Raw genomic sequence first — 24,114 nt, 5'->3', positions numbered from 1 at the left:
CACACACACACACACACACAGGCAAAAGGCTTAATACACAGAATTTAAAGTTGAAAAGAAATCAAGAATAAGCAATAAAAGGTGGTTGTACTTTTGCATCAGTTAGATTGTTTGTTTTTTGAAATAGGATTTCTCTGTGTCCTGGAACTTGCTCTGTAGACCAGGCTGGCCTCAAACTCAAGAGATCTACCTGCCTTTGTCTCTTGAATGTTGGGATTAAAGGTGTACGTCATCATGCTTGACCAGGTTAGACTTCTTAATTACTTTCTTAGAAATAATGATGTTGGGGGCTGGAGAGATGGCCCAACAGTTAAGAGCACTGACTGTTCTTCTGGAGGTCCTGAGTTCAATTCCCAGCAACTACATGGTGGCTCACATCCACCATGGGATTGGCTGCCCTCTTCTGGTGTGCATGAAGACAGTAACAGTGTACTCACATACAAATAAATAAATCTAATTAAAAAAAAAAAGAATCATGATGTTTTAGTATAACCAATTGTCTTAGTGAGTCTAAAACTCATGGAGTCCTCAAAATGTAGGAGTATAACATTATTAATTTAAAAACCAAAACCAAAACAAAACAGGATTTCATCTATCCCAGGCTAGCCTGGAATTCACTACATAGCTGAAGATAATCGTGAAATTTTGACAATCTTCTTCCACCTAACAAATGCTGGGATGCAAGCATTCAGAATCCTATCCTATGTATGTAACTGTGGGATCTAACATCTTAGCACATGCTAGGCAAGCACTCTACCAACTGAGCTCCATCCTCAGCCCTTTCCTCAGACTATTATTTGTTTGAGAAAGCCTTGACTAACTCAGAACCTACTCTGTAGCTTAGGCTAGTCTTGAAGTCAAACCAATACTCCTGATCAGGCTCCCAGGTACTGAGATCAGGTAAGAGTCACCATGCCCATGTAGGACTTTAATAAACTGTGAAATGACTTACTATCAGAAAAAATGAACAAACAGTCAAGTAACCCTTATGTGGCTGTTCAGATGTCTCTAGTCCAGTCTCTCTCTTTCTGTATCCTTATGGAAAACTTATACTGAAAAAACTTCAATATGCTGAGATATTAAATCTAGGAAATTGGGAAAAATTCATAATTTAAACTCATATTTACTATTAGGTCAAATGGGAGAAAATGACACAGCACTGTCATGTGCTCAAGGTAAGACACGAACATGTGATGCTCAGAGTAGTCTACAAGTCCCCGCTGCAAGCCAGCTGCTTCACTCTGAGCTACACAAAAACTTAAAACTTGAAGTGAGACAAAGCTGCAGAGAGAACCACAGCAAAGAGGATGAAGTAACTGAGTCATGACTTGATGGTGGCATTACTGTTCTAGCCATCATCTCTCTGCTGCTCTAGCAGCTCCCCTAAGAGAAGGAACATTATGTATTTCTACAAAATGCCAAGGTAACAGCGGGCTCACACTTTAAAGTACTGAGGAATAAAAGCAGTAACTAGAGCACACCCATGTCTTAAACACCATCCACACCGAACCATTCCCTGACTCCCTCTCCCTGACCTCCACCACCTCCAGCAGCAGCAGCAGCAGCAGCAGCAGCAGCAGCAGCAGCAGCAGCAGCAGCACCACCACCACCATCACCACTTCCACCAAGCCTCTGAAGCTGCTGGAGATTTGCCAGCAGATATTATTGTTACCTTTTAATGCTTGAACTAAACCAACAATGGTGGGTTGTGGGTTAAAAGGAAAGCAAAGAACCTACCCCCTACAGACTTTATGCTGACACATCAGAAAAGGATGTTCTTTAGGAACATTGGTGTTTGTTTACTGTCTTGTGCATAGAGGTCAGAACACCTTGGGAGTGGTTCTGTCTGTTCTACAGTTGGATCCTAGGGATGGGACTTGGGTCATCAGACTTGGTGTTGTGACTTTTCTCACAAAACTCCTATGACAGTCCATAGGAGACATGTTCATAGGTTTGCCCTGAGAAATTGTAAACACACACACAAACATGCAAGCCCCCTTTGATAGAGTTCCACATTATGTCCTTTCAATGTGGCTGGCAGGGATCAATGTTTTACACAAACTAAGCAAGTGCTCCCAAATGTGAAAAAAAAAATCCCCAGCTCTGGGACGAATGTTCTTTAAAAATTAAAGTACAGACTGCATACTTAATTTCTCCATAATCTCTTCATCGGTCATCTTGGCTTTCTTTTTCTGTTTGTCTGAAGACTTGGCACCACTGTCGACATTAGAGTCACCAACTGGAGCAGGAATAGGGTCGATGACAGACCTTGTGTAGATCTGCAGAGACACAGGTCCATTGATGGGCGTTAGAAAACACATTCTCAGACGGTCTTGGTAGCAGACCCCCCCCCCCCACCTTTTTTTTGCAGAACTAAGTTATCTCTGCCACTGTTTTGAAGAATGGGAACAGTATGTCACACAGATATATACCTCCTACACATCAGATAAAAATGACAGAAGAGCAAGCTTGCAGCTTGGCATGGTGGCACACACCTGTATTCGGGGGCTTGAGAGGCAGAGACAGAGGTCAGGAGTTCCAGGCCAGCATGAGCTACACAGTGAGTTTGAAGCCAGCCTAGACTACATGAGACACTGGCTCAAAACAAAAACAAAATGAACCCCAACACAACTTACTAGGAAAAAAGAAAACGGGTCTTGATATTGAAATAACTGTAACTACCTGCCCTGTAAATTTTTCACCAATTCAACATTTTCCTTTCTTTTCAAACAGCCTATCCTAAGTCATAAAGAACATAGTCGTCTATCCCTGAACCAGTCTCAGACCTGTCTGCCGAGCCTGCTCAGAGTCCTGTGGCAGCACGAGCCTCAGTTTGCATGCCAATCTCACCACAGCGGGAAAGGTGGTGCTGGAGCAGTTCCTTACTGCCTGGAGTCATAGAAGCCCCTACTCTTAAAATTCCTTAGTTGGTGAGTAATTTCAGTCTTAAATACCTCTTCATTAGACATACAGCCTTTGAGAACAAGATTAAAATATATAACCGAGGGAACAGCAATGATGTTAAGTTTTAGATATAACAGTAACCTACATTGAGAAAGATAGAGAAATACATACTCTTTAGAATAGGGGGAAAATCTAGAAAGGAGAGCCTCGTGAGTTAAGAACTCTAACTTTTGAAGAAGCTGTCAACTTTCTTTTCTGTTTGTTACTTCAGAGACAGGGTCTAGTGTATCAGTATGCAGCTCTAGCTGGCCTGGAACTCACAGACACTACCTGCCCTGCTGGGATTAAAGTTGTACACCACCATAGCTACGCAGGGCATTACGTTTCAAAGGGGTTTTTATGAACTTTAATTTACTCATTGTGTGTATGTACGTGAACACACGCCACAGTGCGCATGTGGCAGTCAAAGGACAGCTTGCAGGCGCTGGTTCTCTCCCTGCACCATATGGGTCCCAGGAATTGGATTCGAGCAGTCAGCTTGGTGGCGAGCACCTTTACCTGCTGGGTCGTTTCATCAGCTCCAAAACACAGGTTCTGAAAGACAACTCGGTCTCTCACAGTACAGTATTTTAAGCTTGAAGCCTTTCTAATGTTTTGACTGCAGGTCAAACATAGATCAATGTGTTCAAAAGTCAAACAGTTACAGATCATCAGTCTGTCACTCACTGATTTTGTATGATCTGGCCGAGGGGCAATGACGGGAGGAGCAGCATCTTCATCGTCATCGTCTTCCTCTGTCACCACAGCTGATGTCTCTGACCCCTTGGTGTTCAGCTGCGTTCACCATAGCAGCAAACGGAGGATAAACCAATAACATCAAAGGTTAAAATGCGACTCCCCTATAAAAAGTCTTACAAGCTTATTTCTTCAATAGCTAGTATATAAAAACTACAGAACTTCACTGGTTCCAATATAACCAGTTAAAAAGGAAATAAACATATACGGTTGAGTATCACTTTAGTGGGGAGGGGACTCAGCTAAGGACTGGTCCTGAGGCTTGTGTATGGTGTGACTGCTCACCTTCTGAGCTACCTTCAGAGCTCCCAAGTGCGGCAGGCACTATTCCTGCCCTTCACATAAGCACACGTGGTGCTCTGTTAATAAGCACTCCTCTTCTGAGGACCAAACTGAAGGCTCTCTGGATCTGTAGACATTTGAGTGCTTTAAAAGATCCAGATTCACCAGTTAACAAAGCAAGAAAGGGAGCTGACAAAGGTTTTTACCTATTTAGAATGCGACACAGTTTACCACACCCAGAATGGTACTGGTAGGAGGTCTGGGGAGGAGAGACTATGCCATCTAGTTCACCATATTCAGGTTCAAAATGGCAACAATGGAAAAGTAGTTAATTTGCTCTGTAAGCCATTATGAAGATTAGTTGCTTTAAACTGTCCGACAGGAAAATCCTATTTACTTAATATAGTTTCTTCAATTAATCAAATGGCTAACTTTAAAAAAGAAAAAAAAAAGAAAGAAAAAGTAACTAAAAAGGTATTTATCTGATAGTTAATTTTATTTTACTCTTGGTTTGTTTTTTTTTTTTTGGAGATACAGTTTTGCTAGTCACTCAGTCGTGCAAATTCACAGTGATTTCAAGACTGTGGCCTCTTGAGAGCTGGGGTTGGAGACATGCCTACCACATCTAACTGTTTACATTTATTCATATTCTTTTCAGTCCCCTGTCCTTATATATTTACCAAGCAAAGTAAAAATAGACTTGTTCTAGGCAACCCAAATTAGAAACTATAATAAATTATTAACTTACTGCTGGTGTTCCAGAAGGAAAGCCATCTTTCTCTGAATGTGAAACAGAAAAGATATTAACAATTTGAGAAAGAGAACTGGGAAATGACAAAAAAAAAAAAAAAAAAAAAAAAAGCAAGCAGACAGGGCTTTGCTATGCAGTCGTGGCTGGCCTGGTATTTGCTGTACAGTCTCTGATAGTTGTTTCTCCTCCCCACCCCATCTCTATTTTAGATTTTATTTATTGCATGTATAGGGTTAAGCGTATCCTTGGCTGGTGTGGAGCTCGAAATGTAGACCAGCATGGTTTTGAACTCAGAAATCTGCCTAGCTCAGCCTCCTAAGTGATGGGACTGAGGGTGTTTTACAAAACACCAGATGAACAGAAAGGCATTTTCACATCAAAGCTGCCATTTATGCACAGTAGTCACTTCCACTCTACCGCACTCACAGCACCACCTCCGGCATGAACCTGTCTGTGTATTGAGAAGCTTTGCCTCCGCCCTCCGTTGCTGGCAGTCATCTAAAAGCATCAAACGGGGCTGAGAGACGGCTCAGCGGCTAAGAGCACTGACTGCTCTTCCAGAGGTCCTGAGTTCAATTCCCAGCACCCACATGGTGGCTCACAACCATCTGTAATGGGATCCGATGCCCTCTTCTGGTGTGTCTGAAGACAGGATACTTATATATAATAAATAATTTAAAAAAAAAAAAAAAAGAGCATCAAAGAGAAAAAGATTAAATAAGCAAAGAGCCCAAACATCCCCAACTCTATTTCTGGCAAAACGATGAGGTTAACTGATCTGCAGACATGCTCTGGGCCTACCTCATCACCCTCGAAAAGGGAGATTTGTGCGGGAGAGAGGGAGCGACAGCGGCTGTACTCCATCTTTCACCCGGGAGGGCTTCGGCTCTCCCACCTGGTCCAGCCTCTTACCACGGTCTGGGTCTTACCAGGAGGAGTGAAGCTCAGGTACTTCTGCTTCACAGTGTTGGAGTCGTAGAACTTCAAGACATCCAGCACAGCCTGCGGGTTCTTCTTCTGCTCCAGTTTGGTAATGTTGGAGGTCTGCAACAGCCGTGCCCACTGCTCTGGCATGCCCTAACCAAAAGAAATCCACAAATCAGTTACGGTTTAATGCTCTAATGAAAAACATTTCACAGGCCAACGACAACACCCAGGCAGTCGTGTTACGGAAGGCTCTGAGCTGCTGTGTGGGTGCTGGGAGCTGAACCAGGTCTCCTGCAAGAACAGCCAGTGCTCCGAACCTGAGCCCTCTACAGCCCTACTCACTTATTTTTGACACAGAGTTTTAACTATATAGCCCAGCCTGGCCTGGAACTCAAAATATTTTAAATTCCAGTTGCCTTAGTTGCCCACAGTTGCCTTAGTATTGGGATTAAAATGTACAGTGGTTTTATTCTGTTTTTTGAGACAGGGTTTCTCTGTGTAACCTCAGCCGTCCTAGGATTCACTTACTCTGTAGACCATGCTGGCCTCAAATTCAGAGATCAACCTACCTCAAATGCTGGGATTAAAAGTGTATGCCACCATGTCTGGCAAAAAGTCTAGGTTTTTTTAAAAGGACTATGTGGTCAACTGACAGGCTCTAGTGTGGTCCTCCAGTACCTTCCAAATTTTGTTTGAGATAGGATCTTCTACTGGCCTAAAATGCTACCAAATAGGTTGGGAGCGTGGAATCACGCAACAGCATTTGGCTTTTTTTTTTTTTTTTTTTTTTTTGGTTCTTTTTTTCGGAGCTGGGGACCGAACCCAGGGCCTTGCGCTTCCTAGGTAAGCGCTCTACCACTGAGCTAAATCCCCAGCCCCAGCATTTGGCTTTTTATGAGTTTTAAGGAAAGATCTGAATTCAGATCTTTTCATACTTGCAAGATAAGCATTTTGCCAACTGAGCCATCATCCTATCCCTAAAAGTTCATTTCTCTGTGTCTTAGTCATGGTTTTACTGCTGTGAACAGACACCATGACCAATGCAGCTCTTATAAGGACAACATTTAATTGGGGCTGGCTTACAGGTTCAGAGGTTCAGTCCATTATCATCAAGGTGGGAACATGGCAGTGTCCAGACAGGTATGGAGCAGGGGGAGCTGAGAGTTCTATGTCTTCATCTGAGGACTGCTAGCGGAACACACTGACTTCCAAGCAGCTACAATGAGGGTCTTAAAGCCCACACCCAATGGCACACCTACTCCACAGGGCCATACCTTCTAATAGTGCCACTTCCTGGGCCAAGCCTATACAAACCATCACACTCTGTACCTGTTTTTCATAACTATAATTGATAGGCTTGGCTCTCTGGAGAAAAGGGTCATCCAATTACTAATCCCTTTGAAGGCTATGCTCTGTATGTGACTGACTATTCTGCCTGCATGTACGTATGTCCACCTATATGTTTCATGCCCTCAGAGGTCAGAAACAGGTGTCAGATACACCGGAACTAGAATTGTGGATCATTGTGAGCCACATGTGGGTGCTGGACACGGAACCCAGATCCTCTGCAAGAGCAACAAATGCTCTAATTTTCTGAGTCACACTAATATTTTTATGACCAGTAAGAATTGATAACTAATTCTATGTAGTCAGTGTATAACCCCACACTCTGACACCTAAAAGCAGGAGAATTTAGAATTCCAGGTTTTACTGGGACATAGTGAACTTTGTTTTAAACAAACAACAACAACAAATAAAGAAAGGATCATCATATGGGATAGAAAAGTTCAATACCAGTCATGTGACCCCATAGTTATCACCTTGGCACATGGACAGCAGAGACAGGAGGACTAAATTCAAGACCAGCCTTAACTACAAAATAAAGTTTGTGGGAGGCCAGCCTGGGCTACATAAAAATCCAGTCTCAAAAAACCAGAGAGAAAAGTTAATTTTAAGCCTAACATTGAACAAAATGCTGGAGTTCCTTTTTTGGTTTCTTATTTTGACTGTGTGCACATTTTCAGAAGCCAGTGGATCATCTCAGGCATGGTTGTCTTCCTCCTTGAGAAAGGTCGCTTGCTCTTACTGCGTCACCATAACCACACAACTCCATGAGCATGCAGTCTCTCTTGTCCCCCACTACATAGTAGGAGCACTACAATTACTTTATCTGGTTATGTGCAAGCTGGAGATTTGAACTCAGGTCCTCATACTTGCATAGTAGGTCTTTCTCTCTCTCACGTTTTGGAGACTGGGTTTCTCCATGCAGCTTTGACTGTCCTGAAACCATGTAGACCAAACTGGTCCTGAAGTTAGAGATCCACCTGCCTCTGCCTCCCCAGTCCTGGATTAAAGGCTGCTACTGCCCAGCTAGTGAGTGCTTCTGTCCACAGAGCGATTCCCCAACCTTTCAGCACTGCTTTAATAAACAAACTTCAATTGGTAACTTACAGTGAACTCTCCCGTAACAGCATCAAAGCCAACATGGATGGTATGCTCAAAATCAGACGGCGGAGAAATCTCTGGCCGTTCTTTTTCTTTCTTTTTACTTCCTGAGGGATGAGGGAGAAAATTATCTCTTTAAACAAAGCTAATTATGGCATTTGTTACTGTGTTTGTATTTTCCTGAAACCAATTATGAATAAAATTATGATAGGACCCAGGTACACACATCTCGCGCCCTGACGGAGGGGGCCTCCAATGACACAATTTACAAACGCCACTTGTGAAAGCTGATTTCTTCCTTCATTCCCTTCCTCTTCTTCCAACTTGCTTTTCTGAGACAGGGCCTCATTTTCCAGCCCACACTGGCCTCAAATTCATGGCAATTCTCCTGTATAGCCTAAGAATATTAAGATTGAATGCATGAGTCACCATACCTGGCTTATACTTTCCTTTTTATTACAGTCTGTAAATATTACATCTTTAAATTACCCAACTCTCCTATAGTTGCACTGTAAAAAAAATTACTGCAACATCAGTAACATTTTTTGCACATTTAAACACATCAATTCCTTCTCCTCTCCAGTCCTCCTCCTCTAATCTGTAGCTCTTAAAACCATGAATCTATTTCTGGATGCTCTGCTCTCTTAAAGTCATCTCTCTATCATTATGCCAACCCCGTGTACCTTGATTACTGTCATCCTTATAACAAACATCAAAAGAACAGTCTAAGGCCTTTTTTTTTTTTTTTTTTTTTTTTTTACTGTTTTCAAATCTGCTAGGATGATTTCAGGTCCTCTACATTTCTATATGAAATTAACAATGCTTTACATTTCTACAAAAAGCCTTCTCAGGCTGTGACGGGAACTGCATTAACCTATAAATCAACTTAGAATTTATACACATTTTGCTTTCTGATCCATGGCCAATAACAAATCTTTATAAATTAGGAGTTTAATTTCTCTCAGCAATGTTTGCTAGTTATTGGGAGACAGAATACTGACCCTGCCATTACTTTCATATTTCTGTAAAGGAATACTTATTTTTGACGCTACAGTTTGTGGGTTGGAGTGTAACTCAGAGGTAGCTTGCTTGCTTAGCATGACTGGAGCACAGGGATCAGCCCCACCAGAGAACACAAAATAAACTTCATTCTTTAGGCCTGACCTTTGAACACTCTCTTACTTACTTTAAAATCTGTGTAGGCCTCACAGAGTTTTCTATAAGTAATATGCTATAGTGAACCAAAGAGAGGTGGCCATATCCTTCCTAATTTGGAGCTTTCTTACTCTTTCATTCATCGCACCTTACTGAATTGGCTAGTCCCCAGACCATGGTTAAGTAAAGGCCTTAGTAAGTATTTTTGTGTTTTTACTGAAACAGGAAATGAAAATAGTCAGTTTTTTTTAGTTTAATAAACAGTCAATGTTTCTAACATGCCCTTTATCAAATTTATTACATTTCCTTTGATTTCAAGTTTGCTCAGCACATGTCAGAAATGAATGTTGAGTTATGTTCAGTGTCTTTTCTACTTGTACAACCACACTGCTTATCCTAAGTTACACCACCTTAATCGTCCTTGCAGTCATGAAACAAGCTCTATCTGGCCCTGGTCTATCGCTCTTCTCACACATTGTTGGAGTACCACTGTTAAAACTTCGCCAACTTCAAGAGAAAAATATAGCTCTCTTGTAATGTTTTGGTCTGGGTAAACTGAAGTCACTAAATGTGTCAGAAACATCTCATATTCTATTTTATGGAAATTATATAGAATTGTTTTATTTCATCCATAAACATTTTATTGATTCACTAATGAAGATAGGTAGGTTTTAATAATTTTCTTTGTAGAAAGGGTTTTAGCTATAAACTCAATTCTTCTAGGACATACACAGTCTTTAATCATTTTTATAAAAGTAAACTTTGGAAATCTATATCGTTTAAGAAAAAAATTCACTTTCCATAACTTGAATTTATCAGTACATACTTGTATATAACATTCCATTGTGCCTTAGTGAAGACTGAACCTGGGCTTGTATGGGCTAACCAGATGCTCCGCCCTGGCTTTCACTCCCAATTCCAGCAAACCTTTCATTATAACCTGACATGCAATTTAAAACAACAACAACAACAACAACAACAACAACAACAACAACTACTACTTCACATAAACAGGTGGTAGTGGCACATGCTTTTAATCCTAGCACTCGGGAGGCAGAGGCAGAGGTAGGCAGATCTCTATGAGTTCAAGGCCAGCCTGGTCTACAGGGCAAATTCCAGAACAACCAAGGCTACACAGTGAAACCTCATCTCGAACAAAACAAAATATAAAAAAAAAGTAGAGTTCCTATAGGCTACAGTTTCGGCTGCTTTATTGATCATTTTTTGCAATTGGCTGAATCTAGTTTTATTATTCTTTCCCATCTATGCTGTATTTACTTGTTTGAGTTGTATGTATGATCCAATGAGGTTTAATATATTCATAATGTCACAATCATTATCACCATATAACTAGTATATTTTATCAACCCCTAAAGAAACCTTTTCTCGGGCTGGAGAGATGGCTCAGTTGTTAAGAGCACTGACTGTTCTTCCAGAGGTCCTGAGTTCAAATCCCAGCAACCACATGGTGGTTCACAACCATCTGTAATGAGATCTGACGCCCTCTTCTGGTGTGTTTGAAGACAGCTACAGTGTACTTATATATAATAAATAAATTTTTAAACAAACAAACAAACAAAAAAGAAACCTTTTCTCAATTAGCAATCACTCCTCATTCTACTCTAACCCTTCATCAAATAATAATGTCTTTTCAGTTTTTTATGACTTTTATGTGCATGTGTCTGCTTGAGTACATGCGCACTATTTATGTGCAGGTACCCTCAAAGGCCAAAAGAAGCCATTAGCTGCCCCAGAACTGAAGCTCCAGGTAGCTGTCATCTATGTGATGTGAGCGCTAGGAACCAAACCTGGATCCTCTGTAACAACAGCAAGTGCTCAGTGCTCCTAACTGCTGACTCATCTCTCCATCCTCCAGTTTCTTTAAAAAAAAAAAAAAAAATTGTTTCCTAGTATGTATATGGACCATATGTATATAAGGGCACCACCTTTACACAGTATCCACGGAGGTCAGAAGAAGCATCAGATTCCTGGAACTGGAGTGTCAGATGGCTGTGAGCCATCCTAAGAGCATTAGGAACCAAACCCAGCAATAACTGTTCTTAAATCCAAGCCACCTCGCCAACTCCTGCGTCTTTTTTTCATATTATTTCTTTATTTCCCTTATTCTATTTAATTTGTTCATTATTTCCAACTATTATCTTTCACATTTCCCATTCAGTTACCTTTGAAAAAGAAAACCGTGGGAGAATTTTCTTGATTCTTCTCTCAGCCTCCAACTGCTACACATTTGTTCTGTTAATTTTTGTTTTTTCTTATCCTTTTTTTTTTTTGGTTCTTTTTTTTTTCGGAGCTGGGGACCGAACCCAGGGCCTTGCGCTTCCTAGGCAAGCGCTCTACCACTGAGCTAAATCCCCAACCCCAATTTTTGTTTTTTCAAGACATGATTTCTCTGTGCAGTCCTAGCTGTCCTGGAACTTAGAGATCTGCCGGCCTCTGCTTCCCAAGTGCTGGGGATTAAAGGCATGCGCTACCACTGCCTGGCTTGCTCTGCTGATTTTTTTTTTTTTTTTAAAGATTTACTTTATGTCTATGAGCATGCTGTAGCTGTCTTCAGACACACCAGAAGAGATAGGTATCAGATCCCATTACAGATGGTTGTGAGCCACCATGTGGTTGCTGGGAATTGAACTTAAGACCATTGGAAAAGCAGTCAGTGCTCTTAACCACTGAGACAGCTCTCCAGCCACCTGTTCTGTTAATTTTAAATACTCATTCCCCAAGAATTATTTCTCACTTGATCATTATTTTCTTCTGACAACAGTTTTCGTGAATTTGTCTTCTGTCCTCAAAGAGTAGGTTGTGTATATGTGTGCGTTGGCTGAGATATTTGACTTACTGGTTTTCTGCTTAAATGGAATGCTTCTTTTAAGTTTCTTTTTTTTTTTTTAAAGATTTATTTCATGTATGTCAGTATACTGTAGCTGTCTTCAGACACACCAGAAGAGGGCATCAGATCTCCATTACAGGTGGTTGTGAGCCACCATGTGGTTACTGGGAATTGAACTCAGGACCTCTGGAAGAGCAGTCAGTGCTCTTAACCGCCTGAGCCATCTCTCCAGCCCTTAAGTTTCTATTTAACAAAATTACAGATTTTTGGAGATAGGGCAATGTAGCCTTTTCACTTAGTAGTCCAAGCTGGCCTCACAGGAATGTGTCATCTGGTACTCCCTGCTGCTCTGGGCTCTTCTGTCTCCGTGATGTCTGGTGACTATCTGCTGTCCACTTTTACAGAAAAACATTACACAATTAAGTGGGAGACAAACTAGATCAAAGATCAGGATAGGATTCAGTGTGTCAGAAGTACTTTCTCCAGAACATTCTGTTTATCCAAAGAAACCTTCCAGTGTCTGGTCTGAGGGCCAGGTCAAGCAGAAAGTACTCTGAAAGCAAGGCAGACAAAAGAAGTTTTGTGTGATGACTTGGATCAAATCTTTACTTTTTATTCTGATGCTTCAACTTTTCAGATTTGGTCATCCCAAGGGGGAGAGCAAAGTGTTTTTTAAACAGAATTTGAACAATTAAAAATGTGGTCCACGGGGTTGGGGATTTAGCTCAGTGGTAGAGCGCTTGCCTAGCAAGCGCAAGGCCCTGGGTTCGGTCCTCAGCTCCAGGAGGAAAAAACAAAAAACGTGGTCCACATGTCATGTTTAACTAAGATTCTACTGCACTGCTATTTGATAAGTCTGTACATATGAAGGTAAACATGCCAGCACATGCTTCTCTTTGCTCACAAAGACACTACTAATTACACTCACAGGAAACAATACCAGTTTTTGACTAGTAATGACACATTTCTGAAAAATGTCCGTACTTCTTCTAGATCCTCCAGGTACACATATTCATCAACAAGAGATTCGGCAGGAAGGCAAGTCACATCGATTGCGGAAAGGAGCGGAGGGATGGCAATTATTAAGCTTGCATAAAATTCTGTTGTCTTTACTAAAACACACAATTACATCTACCGTATGCAACCTTTCATTTTCCACCAGACTGACTTGAGTAATCTGAGGTTAGGACTTCTAGTTTTCTTTATGTCCTTGTACTTCTAACTCATAATGCAAACAAAAAGTATTTGCTGGCTACAAACTAGCAGTTTAATTTGCATATCGTTTTTGTAGAAATGACAGAGAAACAAAACCTTGTGCATTAAGAAAAACCTTTTTAAATCCATCTTTTTAAATCCTCTCCAGAGGAGTTTCCCCTGTCATCCTGGGAAGTTCCTCACTATTCCCCAATGTGTGTTATTGGGAAAGATGCCATTTTTTATGTGACCTTGATCATGGATACCTAGTCCAACATGGGCATCCACTTCAAGCTACATCAACTACAACTGTCCCCTGCTGACCTAACATTCCAGGCAGCTGCTTCATAGGGTGACTATCTGAGTTCTAGAAAAATCACCATATTTCCAGTGACCAGATTATAAGGAAGGCCAGCTGGTGTGGACAGAACACCTCATAAATGTTAGAGATATAGAGGAAAATATTACAGGCAGACATGAGCATGACTAAGCAGCCCAGAGATGGACAAGACATATTCGTCCACTCAATGAAAATGGCGGATGAGCAAGGTGTCTCCGCGGGTAAAGATGCTGGCTGCCAAGCCGCCAACTTGAGCTTCATCTCCTGGACATGCATGGTGGAAGGAAAAAAAAAACAACTCTCACAAGGTGTCCTTTGACTTCTCCACAAGCACTGTGATTCAGTTCATGTAAATGTTTTTGTTTGTTTGTCTGTTTGGAGCCAGGATCTCCCGTCATATTTTGCCCTGGCGAGAGTTTGAGAACTCACAGACATCTTCCTGTCTCTGCTTCCTGAGTGCTAGGATTAAAGATATGTCTCCACTCTTAGCCTATTTTTTTTTTTTTTTTTGAGATACAGTTTCTCTGTATATCCCTGACTGCTGTGGAATGCTCTGCAGAGCAGGCTGGCCTTAAACTCAGAGATCTACCTGCCTTTGCCTCCTGAGTGCAGGGATTAAAGATGTGCACCATTACCTCTGACCAAAAAGAAGAAGGAGGAGGAGGAGGAAGAGGGGGGAGGAGCAGGAAAAGAAGGGGAGGAAGAAGAGGGGCATCTGCAATTAAAATAAAATTATGCGAGACACCCTAGCTTTAGAGAAGAAAAACAGTCATGTTTAAAAACATAAGTCCATTTCCCACTTTTGCATGCCACACGTAATAAGTTATCTACAGGTAACAGATGACTTGATGGAAAATAATGGACCATGGAAACTTCTCGAATCATTTCTGAAACCTAGTAAATTACAAAACAGCAGCAGGGGCTGGGGATTTAGCTCAGTGGTAGAGCGCTTGCCTAGGAAGCGCAAGGCCCTGAGTTGGGTCCCCAGCTCCGAAAAAAAAGAACAAAAAAAAAAAAAAAAAAAAAAACCCAAAACAAAACAAAACAGCAGCAGTGGGAAGGAGTAAAATCCCAAGGCACATACTGACATGGTATCTTGATGCCACTCCTTTTTCTACATTTCACCTAGCTCAAGTCACAGTTAACAGCCTCATCTGAAGCTGAGTCTGGTGTCCTATGCCTGGGATCCCAGCTCTTGGCAGAATGAGGTGGAATACCGTTGTGAATTCCAGAACAGAAAAGAGGAAGAAAGAAAATATTTGTTTGTTTAAACAGAAGGCTCTTCTTGTGATTTGCAATAGCTTCAAGTGAGAGAAATTAAACTTGTTCTATCACACACAAGGGTATTTATTCTCAGGGAAGTAGATTAAAGTATAAACTAGTATTAACATTAATACTGGGTTTCTGGACAAGAAAGATGTTCACACACCACCTTTGTAAGCTATCAGATATTAGTATGCGCACACTCTAGACTATAGAGTGTAAAGCTGGCTCAGTAGACCGCTCCACCAGCTCAGCACAGCTCTCTGACTGAGCCACGATGAAGGCTCATTCCTGTTCTCATTGTCAAAACCACTAAACGGCTAAGGGCTCCTGCAAACGCCTGACAGTTTCCAAGGCAGTCAGTCTTAGACCTCCAATAAAATGTTGTTTCTGTATGGCTACTGCCAGTACCTCAAATAGAAATGTGGCCAGCTCTTGTCCTGATTTAAAGTCTGCAATGGTTCCCCAGGAAACAAAAAAATCTCAACTCCATACCACAGAATACTAGGCCCTTTGTGACCAGATCTTTCCCCACCTTCTCTGCTGTGTGCAGTTCTGTGTGAATATCACACTTACCTGTAATTATCAGGTGCCCTGTTGTTAAATTACGTTAGCGTGTAGTAAGTCCCATGGGTGCACATGACCCTGTGGCCTGGCCATTAACAGCTCCTCTCTAGGCACAGAATACACTTGGAATGCTGCTGCATCCTTACTCTTCACTGTCAAGCTGTTTTCATTTCTGTAGGAAGCCTTCCCCATAGCGCTGTGCCACTTTTCATAGCTCACAATTACAAGCTTCAACATTTTCCCCACCCTGCTGAAATGAACCTCGGGCCTCACAACATGCTGGGCACTCTGTAACCCAGGAGCTACAGCCCCAGCTCCACTAGCTTTTGGGCTAGTGTCATAATGGTGGGGACCGTCTGCTCTGCCTATCATTTTATTCCTGGTGACTCACACAGTATGAAAACATTAATAGGAAACCAAAAAGGATCCCGTCTGAATTGTTATAAAAAGTGTAATTCCATGGGACTGTGCCAAACTGACAAGCCTTTCTAACATAAAAGAGTCAACAGCATAAAAAAAGCAACCTCCTGAATGAGAGAAAATATGCAAACTAGTCAACAAGGGATCAGTATCCAGAATATATGAGGAACTCAACAAGCAAAACCAACCAACCAAACCAACACTCAGATCTGAACGACTTTTTTCTTCTTTGGGGAGACAGGTCTCACTCCACAGCCTTGGCTGGCTAGCCTGAAAGTCAGAGGCCTCCCTGCCTCTTCCTCTCAGTGTTGGGACTGTGGGACTAAAGGTGTTCGTCACTACTTTTTTTTTTTTTTTTTTTTTTTTGGTTCTTTTTTTCAGAGCTGGGGACCGAACCCAGGGCCTTGTGCTTCCTAGGCAAGCGCTCTACCACTGAGCTAAATCCCCAACCCTTGCCACTACTTTTGTTTGTTTTTGAGACAGGGTTTTTCTGCATATCCATGGGCTATCCTGGAATTCACTCTATAAACCAGCTGATCTTGAACTCACAGAACTGCTTGTCTCTGCCTCTGCCAGTTCTTAAAAGAAGACATGTTAAGGCTGCATCAATTCCTTCTGACTATGATAGGACATAGGACCAAATATTACATTACCACTGAAAAATTAGAAAAACTCTTAATTTCTAATCACAACCAACTACATATTTCAGAAGACTACAGCCCCTATGCAGTCATTTGTGTGTGTGTGTGTGTGTGTGTGTGTGTGTGTGTGTGGTGTATGCATGAGTGTACCTTGGAGTTCAGAGGTCTACGATGTCCTTCTGTATCACCCTCTCTACCTTATTTTCTGAGACAGTGTCAGACAGTGTTCTTACTGACTGGCTGGCCAGTGCACCCTTGGAATGTGTCTGACCACACCCTCCCAATGCTGGGCTTACAGGAACACTTGGCTTTTTATGTAAGTGCTGCGGTCAGAACTCAGACCTTCAGGCTTCCAGCACAAGCACTTTACCCACCACTGTCCCATATTTCCTCCCCCCCACCCCCCCTTGTGTGTGTTTAAGTAAGAGGACAGTTGGTTCTCTTTCATTATGTGGATGTTGGGGCTTCATTCAAAGTGCCATTCTTATATCAGCAATGTTTTAGTTTCATTGTCTTTCACTGACATTGTACCTGCAATCAGGAACCAAGAAAGAAGAATGCTTCTGCCTTTCACTCAGCTCCCTTTTCCCACTTAGACAGTCCAGGATTCTAACCAGGGAAAACACCGCCCACAGTGGGCAGGTGTTCCCATCTTGATTATGATCAAGGTAACACTGAGACTAATAAGACTAATGAGTAGGTACCCTCAATATCACTGCTATAGTTTAGCTATGACTTTTCTCTAAAAGTTCATCTCCTGGAGGCCTGACTTCCAGTCAGCAGTATAGAAAAAGGGGGTGCAGTTCTACATGCCTGAAATCATTCACGTTCTTTCAGAGGTGGAAGCAGGAAGACCAGCAGTCACAAGACCTGTCATAGCTACATACAGAGACTGATGTCAGTCTCAGCTACAGGAGACTGTCTAAAGACAAAACAAAAAAACCCAAACAACAACAATAAACATATAGAGAGGGGCCTGCAACTCTAAGGGGAAGGACCTCACAGAAGTACCTGGGTCACGACCACCTTCAGAATGGATTAATATTACTGCCCATAGCACAATGACTTCTGAGTGAGCACAATCCCACAAAAGCCCGCTCCTGGATTTGAATAGTCTCACAGGATCCTCTTCTGAATCTTCACCATGCTGTGACCCTGTCTTTATCAGGCACCTGGGCTGTGCTGTTTATAGTTTCTAGCCACCAGAGGCACAGACAAACCTCTTTTGGGGAAGTGGAGTAAGAGTTGAGACAGGGTTTTACTTATAGAGCCTTGGATGACCTGGAGCTTAATATGTAAATCAAGCTGGTCTCCAACTAGTGAAGATCAACCTGCCCGTGCCCGTGCCCGTGCCCCTGCCTGCTGAGTGATGGGATTAAAGGTGTGTACCACCATACCTACATAAAGTACCTAGACTTAGATACTTTGTTAAAGCTACTCAGAATAGACCAGGGAAATCAAAAATCTCATTAATGTAATGTTAGGAAGCTGTAAAAATATTTCAGAGAACAAAGTGCAGAAATTCACCATCTGCAGCAAGCACATTAAACAATCAGTCACCGTTAATAAGGTGATCTTGCTAGGTATGGCAGCACATGCCTGCAGCCAGGAGGAGCAACAGCTTGGCTAGATGGTAAGACTATGAATGAATGAATGAATGAGTTTGTTTGTTTGTTGTTTTTAGAGACAGGGTCTCTCTAAATACCTCTTAGCTGGCTTTGAATTCTTGTGCTCAAGTGATTCTCCTGTCTCAATCTTCCAAGTTCTTTTTTTTTTGTTTGTTTTTGTTTTTTAAAGATTTATTTATTCTATATAAGTACACTGTAGCAGTCTTCACACACACCGGAAGAGGGCATCAGATCATTACAGATGGCTGTGAGCCACCACGTGGTTGCTGGGATTTGAACTCAGGACCTCTGGAAGAGCAGTCAGTGTTCTTAACCACTGAGCCGTCTCTCCAGTCCAGCCTTCCAAGTTCTAAGTGAGAGGTGTGCCACCAAGCCCACGGAGATTCTGTTTAATAGTGCCTATGACCAGCATCAAGTGTTTCCATTCTTTTTTCGGATTTATTTATTTTTACTTTACATGTATGGGTGTACGCCTGCATGTATGTATGCACCAGGTGCATTCCTGATGTAGGTGGAGCCTATAGAGGCCGGAAAAGAGTGTTGGATCCCCTGGAGTTGGAGTTACAGACTGGTAAAGTGTCCTGTGGGTGCTGGGAGTCATCCCAGGTCGCCCTCTGCCAGAGCAGCCAGTGCTCTGGACTCCTGCCATGTCGGCAGCCCCCATGTTTCTTATATTTGTTTGTAATTCACATGAAGATATCAAGATGGGCAAGGAATCATAAGCCAGTGTGAGGCTTCTCAAGTTACAGCAGCTGTTTACCTTTTTCTGTGCTTGAGAATATGGAGATGATTTTGTTCCTCGGTTTTTTTTCCTCTGGAACAGAAGGCAAAGGCTTCAAACTGTGATTGGCTGATAAAGGATCCTTTCCTCCAGTGCTAAAAATGGTGCTGCTCATCCGCACTGGAGGTGCTGGGGGCTTGTCCTCTAGCTCCCCGTTATCAGACATGATTCAGAATTAGGAAACGGCCTGAAAGAGACAATCCCCAAAGCACCAATTAATTACAAGCTGAAAGACAGCACCATCACAGCTGCGAATTAGAAAAATATAATCCAGTTAGTGACATTTGCAAAATTTTTAATAAAAGATAAAACAAATTTCATAAAACCAATCAATCCTCACTAAATAGCCACAGAAATGTTTGAAGAGCATGTTCACACTAACTCATTACAAGCAATTTACCTAGCGATTCTGAGATGATTCCAGAATACAAAAGAAACGTTTGTGTACTGCCTCATTTTCCTCACCAAGATACAAACTAAATCACCAGGGAGGAAGAACCCTTAGCTGAGGAACTGCCTCATCAGACTGGCCTGTGGATAAACCTGTGGCTGGTGTCTTGGCTAAAGACTAATGTGGGAGGGCCCAGCCCACTGCTGGCAGTGCTGCCCCTGGGTGGGTCCTGGGCCATATAAGAAAGCAAGCTGTGCAAGGCATGGGGAAGAACAAGCTAATAAGCAGTATTCCTCCTGGTTTCTGCCTCAAGCTCTCGCCTTAGCTCTGCCTGGTAACAGACTGCAATCTGTAAACCAAATTAACATATCCTTCCTCAGACTGGTTTCAGTCAGTATTTTAATTTTTGTTTATTTTAAAATTTCCACGTAATATCAGTGTTTCAACACAGCATTAGAGAAGCAAAATAGAACCATTTGTATTTTTTATGATTTAATTTTATTGTATGTGCTATGTTTTGCCTGTGTTGTAGACAGCTATGAACTGCCATGTGGCTACTAGAAATCAAGCCATCTCTCCAGCCCATTTGTTTTTAAGTAATCAGACCTAAACTTGTAGGGCTCCTCCTGCCTCATAAATTCTAGGATTACAGGAATGGCACATCACATAATATGGAATCTTAAGAAAAACAGATATAAAACAGAAATTAATCCAACCAAAGAAGTAACAGACCTCTAAAATGAAACCTTTAAAACATCAAAGAAATTGAACACCAGAAGATGGAAAAAACCTGCCACACTTGGATTAGTACAATTAGTGTTATAAAATGGCCACCTTACCAAAGCGATCTGCTCATTCAAGGCAACCATCAAAATTTCAATGCCACTCCTAACAGAAATAGGAAAAAGAATCTTAAAGTTAACAAGGAAGCACAAAAGACCCAGGGAGTCAAAGCAATCCTTATCAGAATTAAGAATTCTGGAGGTAACACCATACTTGACTCCAACTGACACTATGAAGCCAGGGTAATAATGACAGCACAAAACCAGACATCCAGAGCAGCTGAACAGAAGACTCAGATATGAAACCCTGCAACTACAAAAACCTCATGTTTGACAAAGATGCTAAGAATACTACATTGGAGAAAAGATAGCCTCTTCAACAAATGGTGCTAGGAAAACTGAATGTCCATATACAGAAGAATTAGATTCTTATATCTCACAAAAATCAACCTGAAATGGATCAAAGATCTTACTATAAGATTGAAATTCTGAAACTGCTAGAGGGAAAATGATTTAAGATGCTGGCATGTGCAAGGAAGTGCTGAACAGGGCCCTTAAATTCTGAAACTGCTAAAGGAAAAACTAGGGCAAACACTTAACACTGTTCTGAATGAACTCCTCTCACTCAGGAAATAAGGTCAACAAACGACAAACGGGACATCATGAAATTAGAGCTTCTTCACAATAAAGGAAATAGTTAATCAAGTGAGAGACAGCCCAGATAATAAGGGAAAACACTTGGTGAGGTTCAGTGTCACACGAGTGTATTCAAGCCTTCTGCTACTGAAGCTCAGGGTCACCTACAAACAAAACAACTAAATCACACACATACAAAGACAAAAACCTCAAATACTTGAACTAAGTTTAATATTTTGTTTTGGGTTTCTTTCTACCCATGTGGCCCATGAACTGCAGGCTGGACATTCTTGACAGAATATACAAAGAAGTAAAAAATAAACAAAAACCCTAAATAACAACAACAACAAAACCCAAATCAAGCAGCACAATCAATCAATGGGCTAATGAAAGTAACAGACAGGCCTCACAAAGTAAGGACCAGCGGGGTGGGGGTGGGGGTGGCGCTCAGTAGGCAGAGTTGCTCACACCCAGGCCTGACCACACTTGATAGACTCCTATAAGGTGACAGCAGGAGAACTCAATTCCAACCTTATCCTCCAGCACTGTGGCATTCAGACACATGGACACAAAACAAATCTGAACACAGACAGCAATATGACGAATGCCCAATCTCAATAAACCATTGGGGAAATGCAAATCAAAGCTAGGCTGAGATTCCAGCTTAACGGTAATCAGAATGGCAGTCACTAAGGGAACAAGTAACAATAAATGCTATTAAAGAGTCCAAAGAGGACTCAAGCATTGCTGGTGGGAGTGTAAACTAGTTCATCTGTTATGAAAGCAGTGGTGGAGTTCACCAAAAACCCAAAACAAGAACTTCTGTAAGCCCCGGCTGTATCATTGATGGCTCTGCCAACAGACTCCAAGCCAACGTGTCACGGAGACATTAGAAGGCCAGTGCTCACTGCAACACTAGTCAAAGGAACTACACCATGGCATGAACCATAGGCATCCAACAAGAGGATCAAGAAAACCGGAGCTATCTGACCCAGAAGTATCTAATGGGACAAAAGGATCTAATGGGAAAGTCAAGGAAGAGGGAGCACAGGGCATTGTAGGGAATCAAAGACTCAAATACAACAGTGTACTAGGACTAAAATTTACGGAATGTGCTGTGCATACAAGATCAGTCTCTGAAAATATGAAATATGAAACCTGACTGGTATGAGTACAGTGATAAAGTTAAATGTATAGCAAGCCCGAGCATCAGTGTGACTGTAATGCCAAGACTCTTACCTTTAATACCCTGCTCAGATAGACAGATAACATCTTTCTCATAGCTAACTTGGTGGACATTTTAACTCCACTTGCATACATGTATAGATATATATTTTGTCTTTTATATTTTTAAAAAATTGTGTGTGTGCTTGTGTGAGTATATTCTGCCTGTGTGGGGGTGCCTGAGGTAGCCAAAAGAGGACATCTAATCCACTGGAACTGGAGTTACTAGAGGTTGTGACTCACCTGATGAAGGTGCCAATAACTGAACTTTGTCCCCTCGAAGATAACTGCTAAGCTATCTCCAAGTCTAAGCCTTGTCTTTGTTACTTAATCTTGAGAGTGTGTATGCACACATACGGAGGTCAGAGGACAACTTCATGTATGAGCCCTTTGCTTTCCACCAGGTTTTGAGCCAGAGTCATTTATTGCTGTGCATGCCAGGCTCTCTGGCTCATGAGTCTCTTGAGGTATTTTCCTGTTTCTGTCTCCCATCTTGTTACAGGAACACCAGGAATGTGCTACTATGGATACTGGGGATCCAAACTCAAGTCCTGACACCAGCTTTGTGTGTTCTACCTACCAAATCATCCATCCACCCACCCGCCCATCCATCCACCCATCCATCCATCCAGGATGAACATGAAGGAGTGTGTGTAGGTCAGAAAACAACCTGAGACAGTGAATTTGCTCCTTTTTCTGTGTGGGTCCTGAGGATCAGACTCAGGTCATCAGGCTTGGAGGTGGCTACCCTGACCAGCTGAGCTCTAGTCTGTCTTATAAAAACTGTGGAGTACAGCAGTAGAAGATCCCTACAGTACACAAATTCAAGTACATATGTTAGAAACCAAACAACTCCTCAGTAAGCAAGGTACCGAATGGTAACTGGATCTTGATGTTTTATGAGAAAACTTTTATCTACAACAAAAATGAAAGTAACTATATCCAGACAAAATTTAAAATAATCTTTATTTTTTTCAAGTTAGCTCAAATTCTAGGACTTGGGGAAAAGTAGCTATGATCTGAGAACAACTGGGAGAGACAGACATTATTCCTCCCTCTGAACCGTGCAGCTTTCCTTTCTTCTAGAGATCACGTCACACGCACTACCTACTCTGGCACGTTACTCTGACATATACTATCTGCCACACTGGAGAGCCGAGTATCAAGAAGTAAGACTTACCTAAAACCTGCACACAGATCTCGTACTAGTACCAAACCCTAAGCTTACAAAAACTGTAGAGTACAGCAGTAGAAGATCTCTACCTTACATCAGTCTGACGTAAAAGTCTGTATGTTAGAAAACCAACATTCCTTATGCTTTTCTCTATACTAATCCAGTGTGCTGGATAACTTCTGGCACTGAATTATAACTGTGACAAATAGTCAATGACCTATGTCACTTCCCTCCCCAACTACACTCAGCCTGAAGGGCAAGGACTGTGCCTATCTTAGGCAGGACTGCTGACTGACTCATGTTGACCACACTCTAGTCCCCAATGAAGCCTATCCTTCCTGAATATAGTGGTCATTTTCTCACACAGCAGTTCACTAGACACAGATAAAGCATGACATAGTAACAGGATTACCTTTGAAAAGATTTGTGCTTGCCCCTCACAGCTGATTTATGGCCTTCGTTTCTTTCCCACAAAGCAGCTTTTGGGCAATGCTTCTTCTATAGACAGTATTAAGTGCCTGTAAAGTCCCTAGTAAGGTTTGGCTGAAATTCTTTAATCTTGTATTTTAGACAAGTATAACAGACGCAAGAACAATTCACAGGATTGGAGATGTAGCTTAATTGGTAGAGAGTGCTTTAGTGTGCAAAACTCTGGCTTCAATCCCCAGTACTGTACAAAACCAGACAAAGGGATGCACACATCATACCACAGAGAGGTTGGAGGCAAGGAGTTCAAAGTCATCCTTGGATGCATAGAGAGTTGAACGCAGCCTGAGATACACAAGACCCTGTCCCCAGACCAAAACAAGTCAAACAAACTTCACAATAACATGATAATTTATCCTATATTCTGTTTTACCACTACTCAAAAATGCTACATTAAAAAAAAAAAAAGGCAAGTAAATAGCGCCTCTCTCCAATCTGTTCACTTTTTGACACTTTTCAGTAACAATCAAGTAGGCAAAA

General features: G+C 41.8%; 1 protein-coding gene across 3 annotated transcripts in view; it reads right to left on the bottom strand.

Annotated features, from left to right (window-relative positions):
• The window catches only part of Pak2 (p21 (RAC1) activated kinase 2), a 60,908-nt gene that overhangs the window by 19,467 nt on the left and 17,327 nt on the right, over positions 1–24,114 (bottom strand). For all 3 annotated transcript variants that reach the window (XM_063270441.1, NM_001393703.1, NM_053306.4), the window contains 6 exons: positions 18,921–19,128; positions 8,111–8,211; positions 5,662–5,809; positions 4,730–4,761; positions 3,631–3,738; positions 2,147–2,279 (listed from right to left, as the gene is read on the bottom strand). In XM_063270441.1, the coding sequence (XP_063126511.1) occupies positions 2,147–2,279; positions 3,631–3,738; positions 4,730–4,761; positions 5,662–5,809; positions 8,111–8,211; positions 18,921–19,107 (709 nt within the window). In that variant the 5' untranslated portion in view covers positions 19,108–19,128. The remainder of the gene's footprint in view (positions 1–2,146; positions 2,280–3,630; positions 3,739–4,729; positions 4,762–5,661; positions 5,810–8,110; positions 8,212–18,920; positions 19,129–24,114) is intronic.

This window comes from Rattus norvegicus, chromosome 11 (genome assembly GCF_036323735.1).
Source record: "Rattus norvegicus strain BN/NHsdMcwi chromosome 11, GRCr8, whole genome shotgun sequence".
Taxonomy (NCBI): Eukaryota; Metazoa; Chordata; class Mammalia; order Rodentia; family Muridae; genus Rattus; species Rattus norvegicus.
Note: the sequence above shows the minus strand (reverse complement) of the source record. Positions and strands in the feature narration are given on the sequence as shown.